An 18,422-nucleotide genomic window follows, 5' to 3' on the forward strand; every position below is an offset into this window, starting at 1 on the left:
GGAAACCCACGCGGACACGGGGAGAACATGCAAACTCCGCACAGAAAGGCCCTCGCCAGCCCCGGGGCTCGAACCCAGGACCTTCTTGCTGTGAGGCGACAGCGCTAACCACTACACCACCGTGCCGCCGGGCACAAACATGTATATCATATTTATAGTTTATTAGCTCATCCGGCCAACAGGTGATGAGTTTATGCCATCATGTGTTGTCCGTCGTCTGTCCAGCGTTGTCTACATTTCACAAAAATCGCTTCTTCTCTCTTAATTCTTCACTGATTTTATTCTTTGCAGCAGGAAGGCAGGTCTGCCTGGGGTGCATATAGTTTCTACCCAAATTTGCTTAATTATAATTAATGATGAAGATATGGAGTAATTTATCAATCCCTAATGAGCTGTTTTCACACAAATCGCTTCTTCTCCCTCAGTTCTTCACTGATTTTGATTCTTTCTGGTATGAAGGTAGAGGGACCTCGGGTGCATATAACTTCGACCCAGATTTGCTTCATTACAATTATTAATCAAGTTGTGGACTAATTAAGCCTTAATGAGCAGTTCAACAAAAATCACTTCTTCTTGGTCAATTCCTCGCCGTTTTGGATTCTTTCTGGCCAATAGGTCGGGATTCCTAGAGTGGATATCGCTTCTATATAGAGCTTGTATATAGTGTATATAGCTTACAACATTTACTGCACAAGGTGGCCCACTTTAGATCGTTCCTTCTGGACTAGACGGGGCCGGAGTGAGCTACACCATCATTGACGGTCTCATTATTATTATTATTATTATTATTATTATTATTATTATTATCTTACTAGGTCTACTTCAGTCGTTGTTGTCCTGAGACAGACTGGCGTTCCATCCAGAGTGTGTTCCCGTCTCCCGTCTCCGTGTTCCCGGGACAGGCTCCGGATCCACCACTATCCTCGCCAGTATAAAGTGTTGACTGAAAATGAAATAACGACAGAAAAATACTTGTTAAATAGCTTTGTGCGTTTCAACTTTGAACATACTCTTCTTTTATAAATCAGCCTTTAAAGGTCATAAATTTCATCAGAAAATCATCAGAAACCATTCTGAGTTAACATTATAAACACATTGTTTACATTTTACTGAATAATGAATATGTGTGAGAAGATTTGCACCAAACACCAAACTATTGCTTAAAAGGCTCAAAATACATCTTCTACCTTACTCAGGGTCAAGATTTTGTGCCTTAATTAATGGATTATTATTTTATATTTATATATTATTTTTATATTATATTTATTATAATTTATATATTATATATTTATTTTATTTTATATATATTATTCACTATGCTAGAAACACCTCATGGATGCACTGGGACGCATCCTCAGTGATGTATCCTGGGGTCCTCGGGTGTTTCGGGTCTCGCAACATCATACACCCTCACCCAGGCGACCCAGCCGGGGTTGATCAAGCCCCGACTTGCGTCCCAGTAGCAGTCCACAGATCACCCCTTTTAATCCAAAGCCACCATGTGGCTTTCTCTGCGGCTTCGCTTGCGGATGCAATGGCCCTCTTCTTAGCTGCTCCTACAATGCCCAAGCAACTCAGGACTTTGCAGAGGGAGCGCTCTGCAAAACCCCTACAGCCGACTTCTATAGGCTCGTAGAAGGTTCTCCAACCTTTCTCCCTGCACTCCTCCACTAGCTCCTGGTACTTGGCTCTTTTCCCCTCATCGGCCTCCTCAAGACGCTCTTCCCAGGGAACTGTTAGTTCCAGAATGATGAGGTATTTTGAAGCCTCAGATGTTATCACCACGTCTGGACGGAGAGTTGTTGCTGCCACATGTTGGGGAAACCTCAGCTGCTTTCCCAGGTCGGCCTGCAGCTGCCAGTCATTTGCCGTGTGGAGGAGGCCTGTTGTTTTATGTATATTTATATATAGTCTAAAAAATTAATATTTATATTTACTTAATTCATTTTTATTTATTATTTAATTAATGCTAAAATTGTAAAAAACAAAACAAACGAACTCCAGTTTCTGTGACTCTGTAAATGGTGAAAGTCAAACACTTACACAAGGAGTTGTCTTTACTTTACCTGTCAATCATGTTGCCAGTCATTTCAGAGATCTCTGGCTCTTGCACTAGCACGCAGGTATTCTAGCCCCAGGAAGTAGCATGTCTTTTGTGGGCGTGGCTACGAATATGTAATAATAAGTTTGTATGACTTAGATAAAGAAATGAATGACTGTCGAGCTCAGTCTCTGTGTCCTGTGTGTTCTGTGTTTGTGGAACGCATTAGGATTTTGGGTTAAATGGGCCAGGAGCATCACGCTGTGATTTAAAGGAGAACCTGATTGAAGCGGGATGCAGAGCAGATGAAGTGGAGTATCCCATCAGCCAGATGATTGTTACCGAGAACAAACCTCTGAGTGACAAGGCCTCGGGATCCACCACTGACATCACACAGATCCAGCCACAGAAATTGCACATCACTCTCAGACCTGGTGAGTCTTTGAGATTTGAACTCACAACCTTTTAATCAGATCCCCAAAAACTTAACCACCGAGCCACCATGGCCTTGTGTGAGCCGATTAATCGAACACATTGATTATTAACCCTGACAAACACAGGCACATGTTCTACATAACATTAAATAACTTCTGAGCCGTTTATGATAGAGACGAGCTTTAAATCGTGTCTGAAATGTGAGATTTTCTGCTTTCAGATAAAACTTGAATGGTGCTTTTACTATAACTAGGGCCTTTTATGATGCATGCAATCCTGTGATATGGAAACAGAAACTTACTGGTGAAGTTTCCGCACATCGACTCCCATGTTGATAGGAGCACGCAACAATTCCACTGAATAACAGAAGGAAAAATGCCTCGTAGTGTCAAAATTGAGACGTCACTGAGCTGTAACTCACTGAGGAAAAAGTGTATTTGCACCAAACTTCACATTTAGCTGCAAAACACCTAAATACAACTTTTCATATTTAAAAATTCTCGAGTTGACTCTGGAGTTATTCCACAAAACACAAGCTTCTTTCACTGGGTGTTTTTATTTTTAATGTGAAATATTGAATGCTCACGCAAAGGTAATACATGATGGTGACTTTACACTGCACTATAAAGAAAGGGCAGGTTCCCCTGAATCATATGATGTATAACACTTAATACTGATTGAAAGAATAAGGTCAGAATTGGCAAAAATATAGAACTCTGTCCAGGCGTTTTGTTTGTTTGTTTGTTTGTTTGTTTGTTTCCTTTTTTTGTTTTGTCTCTGTCAGCTTTAGAGGGTTAATACCTGCACAGAGTCAGGCATTAATTAATCCAGAACTAGTGATAAAACATCTGAAAACCTTTACGTCCATCCAAGCTTACTGTATATTTGAGTGCAAAAGTTTGTATTCCTTATTGACAGAGTTGCTGGAATAGAAATGTACAGAAAATCAACACCTTTTGACCAATCAGATTCAAGACTTTTTTAAAATACATTTTTGGACCACTTTTGCTGAATGTAATATTGAAAGAACTATGATTTTTTTTGTGACAAACTTTTGCACCTGACTGTATAACAGTTATTCCACGAAATCGAGTCGTACATGAGCTGATAGGTGATGAGGCGCGTAGCACCAACTTGTCTATAATCCATGTTTGACGAGATTGAGTGGAATAACTGTTTGATTCTATCCACATTCACTCGATTTTGAGAAACAGAGCATTTTTATTTTTATTTTTTGCAAACTCGATAAATAAAAACTTTATACAAAATGTCCAACAGAATCATTTCCACTGAGGCGGACTTCTTAAAAACCTATCGATGGCGGCACGAATTGACTTTAGTGTTGTTTTTTTGTAGAAAGTGCTGTCTTGCTGTCGTGCCGAGGTGTAGAACAGCTTTAGGCAGTTATTAAATTCTTCCTTGGACATTTCAATGATGTAATTTTCAAACTTCTTTCAGCTTTTGAACCCGTCTAAAAAAATTCAACAAATTTTAATGCTTAAAGTTGAAGAATGTAAACAAACCAGCGAAATGACAGGAGCAATTTGTGAAAAATGCAATAATAATAATTCTTGAAAAATAAAAAAGACACATTCTTACCATCAAATACTTTCACTCCATATTTTGTTGCTTTTTTTTTTTGAGGTTTTGTTTTCGAGTAGCGTTTTTATTTCGTCCTCAGTTGGTTCAGCAACATGCTCCGCCATTTTGTTTTTCTCTCCTCACCGTATATGAGCTGATATCCTAGTAGTAGAGTAGCCAATCAGAGTGCGCGATTGCTCATATCCAGTGAATGTGGATAGAATCATTATATTTATCCATATGTATATATGACTGTATACTGTATACTTGTCATTCCAACTCACAGTTAGCAGTTGACTGTTTCTCACATTAGCTTGCTCCTTTCCATAGATGACTCGCGGACGTTCACGCTGCAGGTGAGGCAGGTCAAAGACTACCCTGTGGATCTGTACTATCTGATGGACTTGTCCTACTCCATGAATGATGACCTGACACAGCTGAGGAAGCTGGGAAATAGACTGGCTGTGGAGATGAGCAAAACGACCAGTAACCTGCGTATGGGCTTCGGTGCTTTCGTGGACAAACCTGTATCACCGTATATGTACATCTCCCCACCAGAAGCTGTGAAGAACCCATGCTACTCGTGAGTGAACAACCAGACCAGGAGAACCTGGAATCACAAATATAACAACCGCTACATATAATGACTGTCTTCAGTGGCGATCCTAGAGTGATTTACTCCCCGGGCGAAACCCCCTGCCAGCGCACCCCCCCCCCACCCGTTTTTTTTTTCACGCCCGCACTTGTGCCGCCCCCCGCGTTGGGCTCTGTATTAGCCAACAGAATGTTAACAGCTTTACATGGTTGTTTAAACATTTCTCGTCGTGTGTTGTACGTTGCGGACACGCGGCCCGTTATAAATTTGCTGTTACCAGAATGAAAATGATCAAGTCGTAATGTATTACTTAAGACTCTGTGTAATGTCATAGTAGTGTAGTACTATGGTAGTAAAGTCTTTTTGATGACTAGTACATCGTTCCGCTGGCGGGATTGTGCATATTATGGGGCTACGACAAGTTAGGCACACACACACACACACACACACACTGATGCACCTGCGCAACTTTGGTATTGGGCTTCCCCATCCAAAATGTTCACCCCCCCACCCCGCCCGTCTTGTTTTTTTTCGGGGTTTTTTTGGGGGGGACCTTTTTTTGGGGGGGGGGACCGTTTTTGGGTTTTTTTCACGCCCGCGCTCGTGCCCCCCCCCCCCCGCGATGCCACCCCAGGCGGCTGCCTGGTCGGACCGCCCCCAGGACCGCCCCTGACTGTCTTGTAAAACTTAATAAGATGATTTTGTGTGTGTGTGTGTGTTGACAATGTTTTGGCTTAACTTTTCTCTGTATTTTCCTTTCTGTGGGTAACCATAAATACGTCTAACAGTGTGTGCCATACAAGTAACCATTAAAGTCCTACTTGAGCCTGGTTATTTAAGGCATACTTGTCAGTCATGACTCAGCAACTTCATTAAGGGTTCAGGAGATGACTTGCACTCTTCCTGCAAGTTAGCTGATCTAAATATACTACTCAGCGTTTTTTATCCTGGCAAAACTCGTGCTGATCGTGTCAGGATGCACAGTGAGAGGCGTTTCATTTGAGAAAACACAGTCCACAATCCAAATACAGGCAAACAAAACTATTGAAACTGCTCTCCAGATTACTAAGGGCAAAGCAAAAGCAAAACTGGAGACAGTTTTGTGGAATAATACAGGAACAAATTTGCAAAGACAAATTTGTCATACTTTCTGTGAAGTTCATATTCCGAAATCAGTATTATTGCTCATAGTTCTTTGTAAATTGGTAATGATTCCTTGAAAACATTTTAATTAACTCTAATAATGCCTTATAAAATTCATAATCATGTTCTAAAGGAGGAAGCCATGGCCTAACAGTCAGAGAAGCAGCTTTGGGACCAAAAGGTTGCCACTTTGATTCCCTGGAGCAGCAGGAATGGCTGAAGTGCCCTTGAGCAAGGCCCCTAACCCCCAGCTGCTCCCTAGGCTATTCTAGGTGTAGTGTAAGTTGCTCTGGATAAAAGCATCTGCTAAATGCCTGTCATGTAATGTAATGCAAGTGTCACTATTAATTTTGCCTCCATTTGTTTGTCTTTTCCCAAAATAACTCAAAAAGTAGTGAATGGATTTGGATGAAATTTGGTAGAAAGGTGAACCGCTGGCCAAGGAACAACTGATTAGATTTTGATACAAATCTGGATATGTATGTGGATCCAGGATTTCTTTATCTGTTCCCAGCGTAACTCAAAAAGCAGTGAATGGATTTTGATGAAATTTGGTGCACAGCTTTAGTATTATCCTATGTTCAAATGATTTGATTTTGATGTTGATAATATGTGGCTTGTCAGAGATACGCGCTCTACCATGTGCCCTTCTAGTTACAATGCTGTGTTTGAGTTCACTTGGAACTGGAAAGTCTGAACTCTGAATATAAGCTAACCTGCTAACATTAACAATCATGAGTTTTTGATTAATTATTTTCTTAAAACAGTGAACTGTATAATCAGTTTTACAGATTTAACCAGCCAGTGTGTCTATGGAGATTGAGCAAAAGGAAATAACATTGTTTAAAGTGTCAAAAGTCAAAGTCCATCCCATGCCAGGACCTGGTCTTCCCAGGCAGTCTCCCATCCTGGTAATAACCAGGCCCTTCAGGCATACTGGGTAGCACTGATCTCCATTTTAATAGCCTTCGACCTTTTGCCTTTCATATAGCTAGGGTTACAGTGGGGGCTCCTCTTCCTCCTCCAACTGTCACTCATGTTGAGTATGATTTGACCGGCAAACCCTTTCACGTGAAAAGAGGCCAATTCGGTTAGTGTTTAAATAGAACAAACCCTCAAAAGTGTGTTTGGTTATCTAGTACATAGTGTATACAGTACTTTTGGTACTTTTGGTTTTAAACACAACTTAGGATGTGATAGTCTTAATCCACAACCTATTTTAATAATATTCCTAAAGCATAGGGAAGAATATTCAGTAGGAAAGAGTACAAACAATAGAGTTTAGTGGTTTCACAACAGCTAAAGTGCACTTTGTAGGGAATAGGAAGTAGGCACGGTCGCAAATTGCAAATCAAGTGTAAGACTAAATCTTAGCTATTTCTCTTCTAACGGTGACAGGATACCATACAAATGCCAGCCGCAGTTTGGCTACAGACATGTCCTGTCTCTGACGGATCAAGTGAACCGCTTCACAGAGGAAGTAAAGAAGCAGAAGGTGTCTCGGAACAGAGACGCCCCAGAAGGAGGCTTTGATGCCATCATCCAGGCAGCTGTATGCAAGGCAGGTTAACTCAAAAACTCCAGAAAACATGACACGATAAAAAATAACTGTTTTCTGGATTTTCACTGCTGTTCTTTTGCGTCTTACTGTTCTCAGGAGAAGATTGGTTGGCGTCCGGGTGCTTCGCACTTGCTCGTGTTTACCACAGATGCCAAGACTCATGTAGCGCTGGATGGACGCTTGGCTGGCATCGTGCAGCCTAATGACGGCCAGTGTCACATGGGTGCAGAGAACGTATACAGCATGTCCACTACAATGGTACTGACTTATAGCATTTTGATTCTACACGACAGCCTTTAGCTTGATGTTACTATAATGTACAAACGTAATATGGTAAACTGTCTGCATTCTGCACTTTAATATTTTTATATCATCCCACAGGACTACCCGTCTCTGGCTCTGATCACAGAGAAAATGTCAGAGAACAATATAAATCTCATATTTGCTGTGACCAAACCTGTACTGTCACTTTACAAGGTAGATTTTAAGTTTATTAATGTTTTGTGTCATCACAAAATGTGTTTTAGTGTTTAAAACAGAAACTAATGATTTATCGAGTGCGTTTTGGAGTCGAGAACATTCCAGTTTTTTTCCAGTTTGAAAGCAAAAATTCCAAAGGTTTGGATAAGCAATGAACGACTGGATAGCAACAACAATTACTTTTTATTTTTGACCTTTAAATGACTCATTCATGGCTAGAAATAAGACGATTTGAAGTTGTTTCACATTGCCATTTTTGACTAATGCCGCAGACTCTGAACAGATGAAACACCTGTTTTTAATTTGATGTGGTAAGAATAAATGCCAAAATGATGCGTACTAAACTTTTTGGGGAACATTAATAGGGTGCGGACTTTCAATAAAAGGCAGTGGCGAACTGTTACTATTAGAGCTGTGACTTGAGCTCAGCCAAAACTTAGCCAGACCCCAAAACAGCAACAGGGTAAAGGATTTTGTAAGGGATTAGTGTCAGGCTGCCAGGTCGCTCCGCTGTGTGTAGCTGTTGCTGTTGATTTTAAAAGTAACTCAGTAAATTCCACAGGGAAATGAATCCTTAAGTCTGAGTGAAAAATACTGTGGCGAGCGTGCAGCATGGAAGAAGAGTCTGGAGACAGAAATCATAGTTTCTCGGTCATTAGTCTGTGCTACTTGCTCTCAATAGATAGCACTAGCTTGACCGCTTTATTAGCATTCGCTAACACTACTGATGAACGCTACACCAGCTGGAAGGTGACGTCACCATACATGTCAACCTTTGGTCAATCAAACCTGTATAACCAACCTCCAAAATCCGTATTTCCCTTATAAAATCCGTATAAGATGCAAATTAAAATAATTTACCTAAAATTTGAATGATAATTAACAATGATATATCCCAGTTACTTTTTATTCAATATTAATAACAATAAACCTTCAGAATGAATACAAAGCTCCAATGTTTGACAAAAACACAAAGTGTTATCAGCGTAGTTATGAAGGAAATACTTCGTTGTTTGGAGACAGGTTTCACCGAGCGGCTATTATGCGCGAGACTTCATATTAGCCACAAAGTCAGGAAAATCTGTTTGTAAAATTACGTTATAATGACCAAATACAATGAAAAGTATTTTTCCAGTCTCACCTGTGAAAGGTAATCCCATGTGATCTCATTTGGACGGTAAACCTGTTGGTACAGTTAAACGCAGCACATGAATGAGGCATCTTTATTCTCGGCTACTGTCTAGACGCTATACCAGAGACGGTTGAAGAATCTCCACTTTGCCACATCCAATATGGCGGCGAGGATGACGTATGATTCTACGCAGAAGGCGGCATCTATGTTTATATGTCTATGACTTCGCGGTTGGCGGGATTCTCGCAATGCGGTGTGCGCATGATCAAAAGTGGAACGAAGTCTCGCTACCACAAGATAACGCGCGGTTTCAGAAGACTCTTTACTGACTGTCTGTGGTGTACAGTACGTTTGTAAACGTTATGCGCTCTTTTATCATCGTGGGAATTGATTATAGCTCTAAATAAATATTGAAGTTTTTTTAAAGAATCTGTATAACTTTATTTGTACGCCCGTATACTACGTTTATTGAATCAAATCCGTATAAAATACGGACATTCCGTATAGGTTGACATGTATGTGTCACTGCTGCGCTGACGGTGCCGACTCGCGGTTAAGCTCGCGTTGGCCTTTGAGAAGGCTGAGGGCGATACATTTTTGGTCTCTCCCACTATAAATCAAAATCTGATTGGTTAATTCATCTGTCACTTCCTACATAAACACACACTGCCACTAGCCTGGGCCCGCCCATCCTAAGTGTGACGCAACATGAGGGCCTGTTGCGAACTTAGTCTGGCAAGGCAAGCTATCTCCAGCTCTTCCAAGCTCCCGAAAAATCGGGAGCCAATCAACTTTGAGCATCTCCAACGGCCCTGGGTAGAGGCGTGTTCAAAGCAGTGACGTAGTAGAACTGCGACCAGAAGCCATAGATTGTTTACAGAATCTATGCCGGAAGCGCTTCATTCACTAGAAACATTACGAACATGGAGCAGCAGCAAGCCTTTGACACAGCGGTAGATGCTGTATTGAAAGCATTCAACGGGAAGTTCTCATTGAAAACGGAGCAAAGAGCAGCCCTGGAGGTATTTATCTTCTTCCTGTTACTCAAGCAGTTTCCGTCGCGTCACATACGTCAGAGGAAAGAGTGATGTGATTGGTTTAAGCTTCGTCACAGCCTTTTCTGGCTTCAACCAGTAGCAAACTGAGGCATTTCAGGGAGGCGGGTCAACCATGCGCTTTGGGAAACGGTTGGGCTGAATATCTATGCCAGACCAAATGCTCGCAGAGCGACTACACTGCCACGGCCTTCTGTCCTGGCAATGAAGTCCTAACCAACGAGTGAGCAGCTCTGAACTCTTCTCAATCTAGACACAAGAAACAAAACAATCTCATTGGAGAACTCGATTTTAATGTTTTCAGGACAGTAACCCTTTCATTTCTGAAGCAAATTTGATATAGAACATGAGGACAAATTAGAATTAGAAGAGAATAATTATAATAAAATTATGAAAGAAATTAAAGAATGAAAGAAATTAAGTATAACATTTGAAATGCTGATATGTTCGGGCTTCTCTGAAGGACTAGAAGGCCCTGACGGTTCCCCTCCGGTAAAAGGACACTTCTCTGTCCATTTGTAGTCGTGTAGTCAGTTCATAGCAGACAGAGTAAATATAACTTCAAAACAAATGTTCAAAAACTCTCGCCTTCTGACTTAATGTCTCCAGCCCTGTGGCTAGTGTGTGGACTGATGAGATTCCTTCAGTGATAAATGCATGTGATTGGATAAACTGCAGCTGAAGATCTGCTACATAAACCTGACTGCTTCATATGTAGAAAACTAAAGTTGGCTCTGCTACTTTTCTTGAAGTACTCTGTTCAGTCGACTGAAGTACTTGCCAGGTCTGGACCTCGATCTGCCAGTTAATGATCCCTGGTCCAGAATAGCGGGTGCTACAGGAGTGGATTCTCACTCCAGTCTCATCCCACTCGCACAAAAAAAAAAAATCATCCCATCCCCAATCCCAGACAAACAATTCCTGTCTTATCTCATTCCCGTGTTCAAGACAAAGTAAATAGTGTTTATTCATATCAGAACTGCAGATTTATATAAAATAGACCCTGACCTATTGTTATGATGATTCCTGTCCTCTCCCAGTCACGTGATGAACAGTGAAATTGACTCCCATCCTGCGGGAATCCCCCAGGAATCCTGTGATCCACAGAATTCCCCATAAAAATGTCAGTCTCTCGTCCTATCTCGCCAGAAGAAGAAGTTCTTTAGGGATAGGTGATCCCACTGATTTTCTATTCAATCCAGTACCAAGTAATGGAAATATTGGTTGAGACAAACTTGAAACTGAAAGGGTTTATATGGACCAATAGAAAATATTGGTGGAAATGAGTAGCCTAGTAAACTAGATCCACCCGCCTAGCGGCCAAAAATATTTTTGCCTAGCGAGTGGGTCTAGCCTCGCACCATATAAACAAAAACACCTCGGGCATCAAATCGTGCCCGCCAATCACAGCGCAAGGTTTTTGTTTGGATTCTTTGGGCGGGCTTTTGCAGGAGTGACGACAAAGCTGTGCGACGCTGGAGAAAGCGCAACAGGAAAGATGGCTACGGCTAGTGAACAGCGCGTGTTTGACTCCGCTTTGGAATCAGTTTTAGAAGAATTAGACTTGGAGTTTTCGTTGAAACATGAGCAGGAAGAGGCTCTCCGCTCATTCCTTTTCAAGAAGGACATTTTCGCTGTTTTGCCGACCGGCTATGGCAAAAGTCTGATCTACCAGCTGGCTCCGCTCGTAGCCAAAAGGATGGGGCTAGTTTGTGCAATACGAAGAATTAATAAACAGCTTTGAAACATTACTTTTTGATTGTTTCTTATTTTCCCGTTATTTTAAATTTAAGGGAAATTATTTCACCAAACACCACTAAATAAAAACTCTCAAAAACAGTTTAAGCAAACCCTTGAAAAACACTTGAAAAAAAATAAGAGTGTATGTTAAGTATGTGGTACAGACTCCAAACTTGTGGTCATTATCTCCAAACTTCTTAATATCTAGAACCTGTTTATTAATTAATACGCATTTTGAAAAATTATTTATTTCAAGGTCTCCCCCACTGCGCGCTCTGACTACGTCACAGTCACTGTTGCGCTGATTGGTCAGAGCGTTGGCCTATACGCACAGAGACAGTTTGAAAGACAGCGGTTTGTTCCACCCCCACCCTTCAGAAATGTCTACGGATCGAGGCCAGACTAAATATTCACATTTAGTCTGGCTTGCCAGGCTAGGAAATGAGGTCTTGTATGGTGAGATGTGTGAACCAATCAGAATTGATTATACTTGGTAAATTGTGTCAAACTTTGTTAGAACACTATAAAAATGGATGCTTTGCACTTTTGGAGTCAGATCACTCTGCAGATTGACTTGGCTTTTGTTAAAGCTAGACGGCCTTTCGATTTCAAAAAATCGGTGAAATTTAGTTCCGTCTGAAATGTGGTGATTGTGATATCTGTTTATTTCTGTAATGTCTCAAAAAATATCAGGCCATTCTGTGGCTGGGAAGTTATTTAATTTGAGGGGATTAAAGCAAATAATGTGCATGAAATCGCTCGCTTGGCGCAGTCAAGCAGACAGAGGAAGTCCGTGTGCGCATGCGCAGGTTTACCTTCTTCTTCTTCTTCTTCTTTTGGGTTTTACAGCAGCTGGCATCCACAGTGTTGCATTACTGCCATCTACAGGTTTCCCTTTGAGCGTGCACTGACAGTTCCATCATTCTGTCGCTAAACGAACAGCTGATCACACCGAGGTGCTCGCTGAGCGCCAATATTTATTAGTTTGGTCCTGCGTTTCCTTTCCTTCGTATAGAACATAACATCTTTTCTTCTCGCTTTCTTTCCGTTACTGTAGTCACTCTTTCACAGTTTATTCGCACACTCGCATCCTCCATTTTTCTCTCCTGTTTCAAATTTGTATCCCACAATGCCTTGCGTGAACGGGGAAAGCCCACCACGTGATGCATGATGTAGTATCTTGAATTGGGTCATGGTGAAGCAGGAAAACATAGTGCAGAATTTAGGGCCACATGGAGATAAATTCATTAATTGTTCTATTTTTTTAAAAAAACTAATAAAATTGGAAGTCTGTGATTCGAATTCAGTAGCTTTCGGTCACTAAACAAAAATAATTGGGTGTCGGGGAAAATTCTTTTTATGACCTACACTTGAAAAATCTGAAAGGCAGTCTACCTTTACAGTAAATGATTTAATAAAAGTCTAAACTTTTCTGCAAACTCTTTGACTTCGAATCCTGGGAGAGTTTCCATGACACTACCCAAGATCTGGCCATCTGGTGATAAATTGTCCATACCCAACAGCACAAATGGCCACTGAACCAGCTGCATTACTTTTAGCACCAGTTCCTAACAGTAGGATCAGTTTATATTTTATATACAGAACAACAGTAAATTGGTGTTATTTTGTTGTTATTATTATACTCTTTATTATGTGCTCTCTCTCTTTCTGGATTCTACTTCACAGAATTACAGTGATCTGATACCTGGTACTGTGGTGGGGACTCTATCTGAGGACTCGCGCAATGTGATCCAGCTGATCCAAGATGCCTACGCTGTAAGTGCATTATAGTGGTTGCTTCTGTGTTGTTTTTTCTGTGATCTCATACTGTACATAATCTTCTACAACCCCAAATCAGAAAAAGTTGGGACAGTGTGTTGAATAAACTACTTCAGCCTAATATTAATGGAATGCCACTGGATTTTTTTTTTCCGTAAAAATAAGAAGAAATAATTCAGTTTTGTCTGCTAGATCCAAATAAGATAGTTAACATGTCTGTGTGTAAATAGGACAATAATATAATGTTTAGCAAAACTAATTAAATACCAGACTCGCGATAATTGTACTTGTATAAAAAAAATAGCCGATATAAGCGCAGTCATATAAAAACACATAAACTCACTGATCAGCTGATTATTTTCATTACAAACATATTAAAGGCAAATCTGTAAATAAAATCTTATCATTTGTCATTAGAAAATATCACCTCACTGATCCACCGGTTATTATTTTATTTTTTCACAATTATTTTATTATTTTGTTATAATTTTATTTTTTCATTATTTTATTTTTTCACAACTTCTGAGTCAGGTTTCCGTCATTCAGTATCTGTTGTGTGTCAGTATTTGCAAAATTATCTTATTTGCATTTTGATTTGCATTTTAATTGACCACACCCACACTCACTACCGCTATGATCTTTCTCCTTATTTCTGCATTTAATGATATTCATGAAATTAAGTTCCATTTACATCAAATCGAATTCTTTCGTGGACAGAAACTTCGATCTAAGGTTGAGCTCGAGCTCTTGAACGTGCCTGAAGAATTGAGCTTCTCCTTCAATGCCACATGTTTAAATAACGAGTTCATCCCTGGACTCAAGTCTTGCTCTGGGCTCAAGCGAGGAGATCAGGTCAGTACCTTATTCTCGATGCTTGTACATATTCCTGCTGTTTTTTTTCTTTCTCTCATTCTTTCATTCTTGAACGCTTCTCTAATGCTTACAGACACACACTCTGTCTTTTTTTTTTCCTCAGTATGGCTGGTAATGCTGTATTTATTTTTTCATTCCAGAAGTATCGTTTTATTTCCCTCAAAAAAATTACTCCTCCTTATTCACCCATTCCACATTGGGGAATTTGGTCTTACCGTACATATCCCAAATAAGGAAACGCACAACAGAACAGGAAAAGGCCTTTCCAACGTGTACTGTTTCTGATAAATGACTTGCGTTAAGCTTTGTGGTTCATAGTTCATTGTTTCAGTCAGTGATTAAACACACATTCACACACACGTTTCACACAGGAAGGGAGAAAATCATTACTCATGTTGCTATATAAATATATAAGTGTGGTAATCAGAAGTGTCTGTTTCCTTCAGTTTATCCCGTTCTCATAATGAGTCACTATACTGATAGTATGCAGTCTATCAGCTCAGCTTGTCTGTCAGAATGCCCCGTCATACCCTTCCCTGCTCCCTCACTCATGTCTGTAAAGTGAGGAGTATAAAATGACTCACTGACTGCATGCACCTTGATGCATGGTTAATATTTAATCCAGTGAAGTTTTAACAACAGACATTATCACAAAGCAGCTGTAGATTTAGATCCCGAATGAACAAGACATGCCAGATGGAACAACAGTGAGGAAAAACTCCCTGAGACGACATAAAGGAGAAACCCTGAGAGAAACCAGACTCAAAAGGGAACACACCTTATCTTCTTGTCCATAACACCAGATAGTGCGATTATACAGTGGCGCTTGAAAGTTTGTGAACCCTTTAGAATTTTCTGTATTTCTGCATATACAGCAAAATCCCCAGTTTTGAATTAACAGCCAGAGTGCTGATTTAATACCCTACTGTGTTTGTCCAATTGGACACAAATTAACTCTGAAAGTGTTAATTCAACACTGAGGAATTTGCTGCATAAATATGACCTAAAACATCATCAGATTTTCACACAAGTTCTAAAAGTAGATAAAAAGAACCCAGTTAAACAAATGAGGCAAAAATATTATACTTGGTCATTTATTTATTGAGGAAAATGATCCAATATTACATATCTGTGAGTGGCAAAAGTATGTGAACCTCTAGGATTAGCAGTTAATTTGAAGGTGAAATTAGAGTCAGGTGTTTTCAATCAATGGGATGACAATCAGGTGTGAGTGGGCACCCTGTTTTATTTAAAGAACAGGGATCTATCAAAGTCTGATCTTCACAACACATGTTTGTGGAAGTGCATCATGGCACGAACAAAGGAGATTTCTGAGGACCTCAGAAAAAGCGTTGTTGATGCTCATCAGACTGGAAAAGGTTACAAAACCATCTCTAAAGAGTTTGGACTCCACCAATCCATAGTCAGACAGATTGTGTACAAATGGAGGAAATTCCAGACCATTGTTACCCTCCCCAGGAGTGGACGACCAACAAAGATCACTCCAAGAGCAAGGCGTGTAATAGTTGGCGAGGTCACAAAGGACCCCAGGGTAACTTCTAAGCAACTGAAGGCCTCTCTCACATTGGCGAATGTTAATGTTCATGAGTCCACCATCAGGAGAACACTGAACAACAATGGTGTGCATGGCAGGGTTGCAAGTAGAAAGCCACTGCTCTCCAAAAAGAACATTGCTACTCATCTGCAGTTTGATAAAGATCACATGGACAAGCCAGAAGGCTATTGGAAAAATGTGGCACTTCATGGAATCCAGGGACACATGTCGGCCGAAACGAATCCAAGAAAATCGCAAAAGAAGCATTTTTTTTTTCGAAATTTGTGATTTTCATTTTTTTCCATAATGTGCAAGTTGAGATCTTGAAGAATGCCATCAGTATTTCAGATAATAGATTGGTTTGTTGGAAAAGCATACATTTTTTGTTGCAAATTGTCTCGTTTTTGTCAGGACTGTAGCCTGCTGGGGGGTGTGGGTAAATTACCATATGGGCCATTCACATGACGATTTAAGTCGTTTTTTTTTTTTCGCCAATCAGCTGTATGATACAAGCTGAGCTCGTGGCTACTTAAGCTGCATACAGGCATGTAATTTCACTATGGAATGACTATGGAGCAAGCTAAACAGAGCGCAGAGGAGCTGAAACACCGCGAAGCAAACAGACGCACGGTAGTTACATCGGAGATGACCATTTCTAGCAAAAACAAACGCAACCAAAAGGAAGTGTTCTAGGACTACATATTCCATCGGAGGCATTGATGTGTGCAAGGTGACGTTTCAGAAATCTTAGTTTCTTGGTCATTAGCCTGTGTTACTAATGCTGGATAGCACTGGCTTGACTGTGCTAGCTTCAGCCTTCGCTAACACTACTGATGAACGCTACATCGGTGGGAAGGTGACTGCACTGCTGCGCTAACAGCACCGAGTCACAGGTAAGCTAGCGTTGGCTTTTGAGAATGCTGATATGAAGAAAGTGTGTAGGTATTATAATAATAATAATAATAATAATATTGGCTGGGTTTTTTCATGGTCTATCAGATATATTCGAAGTTGAGTCGAAGTCAAGTCAAAGACGAGTTTAATAACATGCTAGCTGAATGGAATATATCTCATATACTACTCAAAGCTAGCCAATATTATTTAACTACTAATTGAGACGAAGTTGAGGTTATTATTGTCATGCTCTGCTCCGGACATCCACTCTGGAGATTACGAATCTCTCACGCCAGCACCGATCCGAATCCGGAACAGGAACTCCTTCATGCCTGCATTCACTTCCTGGTTTTCTCTGCCGTTATATAAACACCGTTCTCAGACAGGAACTTTGCCAGAACGTCTCGCTTTGCTTCTAGCTGTTTCTGTGCTGCTGTTATGTTTCATGGTTGTTTGCTCGAGCTCATTTTTCTAGTTCATGGTTTTTTGCACTAGGGTTTTTTTTCTTGTTTTTGGTTTCTTGTCCTAGCATTTTTGTCCTTGCCTGTTTCGTGTTTTTGTCTAGTTTTCTGTCTGTTATCTGGATTATTTTTGCCATTTGTTTTTGTCCCGTTTGTTTACCCTTGTGCCACGCCCTTTTCCCTGGATTAAATCTCTGTATTTATTTGACTACTGTCTGTGTTCTGCTTGTGGATCCTTATCTCACCACACCTCCACAACTCCTAACAATTATTCACCGATATTCACTGAGCCTGAGGTGCATAATTGTTTTAGTATAAAGACACAGGTGATTATTTTAAGAGAAAAGAAAAATTTAATCATTTAAAATTTTTATTTCAAACTTCAAAAGCAGCATGTAAATGTAATAACTTTGCGGTGCAGACTTGTGTCACTTATCTACGCCGAGTCACATAAAATACTTTCTTTTGAAATTGATAACATAAATCCCGCGGGCGGCACGGTGGTGTAGTGGTTAGCGCTGTTGCTTCACAGCAAGAAGGTCCGGGTTCGATCCCCGGGGCCGGCGAGGGCCTTTCTGTGAGGAGTTTGCATGTTCTCCCCGTGTCCGCGTGGGTTTCCTCCAGGTGCTCCGGTTTCCCCCACAGTCCAAAGACATGCAGGTTAGGTTAACTGGTGACTCTAAATTGACCGTAGGTGTGAATGTGAGTGTGAATGGTTGTCTGTGTCTATGTGTCAGCCCTGTGATGACCTGGCGACTTGTCCAGGGTGTACCCCGCCTTTCACCCGTAGTCAGCTGGGATAGGCTCCTGCTCGCCTGCGACCCTGTAGAACAGGATAAAGCGGCTAGAGATAATGAGATGAACATAAATCCCAGTTCCACCTTACTTTTGAATAGTTTTAGACCAAACTTCATAGCATCGTTAGTGCTTTTAGAAACAGAATTTTCTTTCATCATCTATAACTCTTCCTCACTTACAGTGATGAAGTGATTGGAAACTGTTTTGCCGAGTCGCTCGAGGTGATTATCAAGAAATAGTCTGAATTTCAATTTCCTAGACTCTCCAGGAATAATTGCATTTTTCTACCTCCACATGTA

At 40.7% G+C, this 18,422-nt stretch overlaps 1 protein-coding gene across 1 annotated transcript in view; it reads left to right on the forward strand.

Moving 5' to 3' along the window:
- Window positions 1-18,422, forward strand: part of itgb3b (integrin beta 3b) — a 72,426-nt gene that overhangs the window by 27,000 nt on the left and 27,004 nt on the right. The window contains exons 3-9 of the mRNA XM_060940320.1: window positions 2,271-2,475; window positions 4,388-4,640; window positions 7,194-7,356; window positions 7,453-7,614; window positions 7,738-7,833; window positions 13,450-13,539; window positions 14,260-14,394. Of these exons, the coding sequence (XP_060796303.1) occupies window positions 2,271-2,475; window positions 4,388-4,640; window positions 7,194-7,356; window positions 7,453-7,614; window positions 7,738-7,833; window positions 13,450-13,539; window positions 14,260-14,394 (1,104 nt within the window). The remainder of the gene's footprint in view (window positions 1-2,270; window positions 2,476-4,387; window positions 4,641-7,193; window positions 7,357-7,452; window positions 7,615-7,737; window positions 7,834-13,449; window positions 13,540-14,259; window positions 14,395-18,422) is intronic.

Source organism: Neoarius graeffei, chromosome 14 (genome assembly GCF_027579695.1).
Source record: "Neoarius graeffei isolate fNeoGra1 chromosome 14, fNeoGra1.pri, whole genome shotgun sequence".
In the NCBI taxonomy this organism is placed as follows: domain Eukaryota; kingdom Metazoa; phylum Chordata; class Actinopteri; order Siluriformes; family Ariidae; genus Neoarius; species Neoarius graeffei.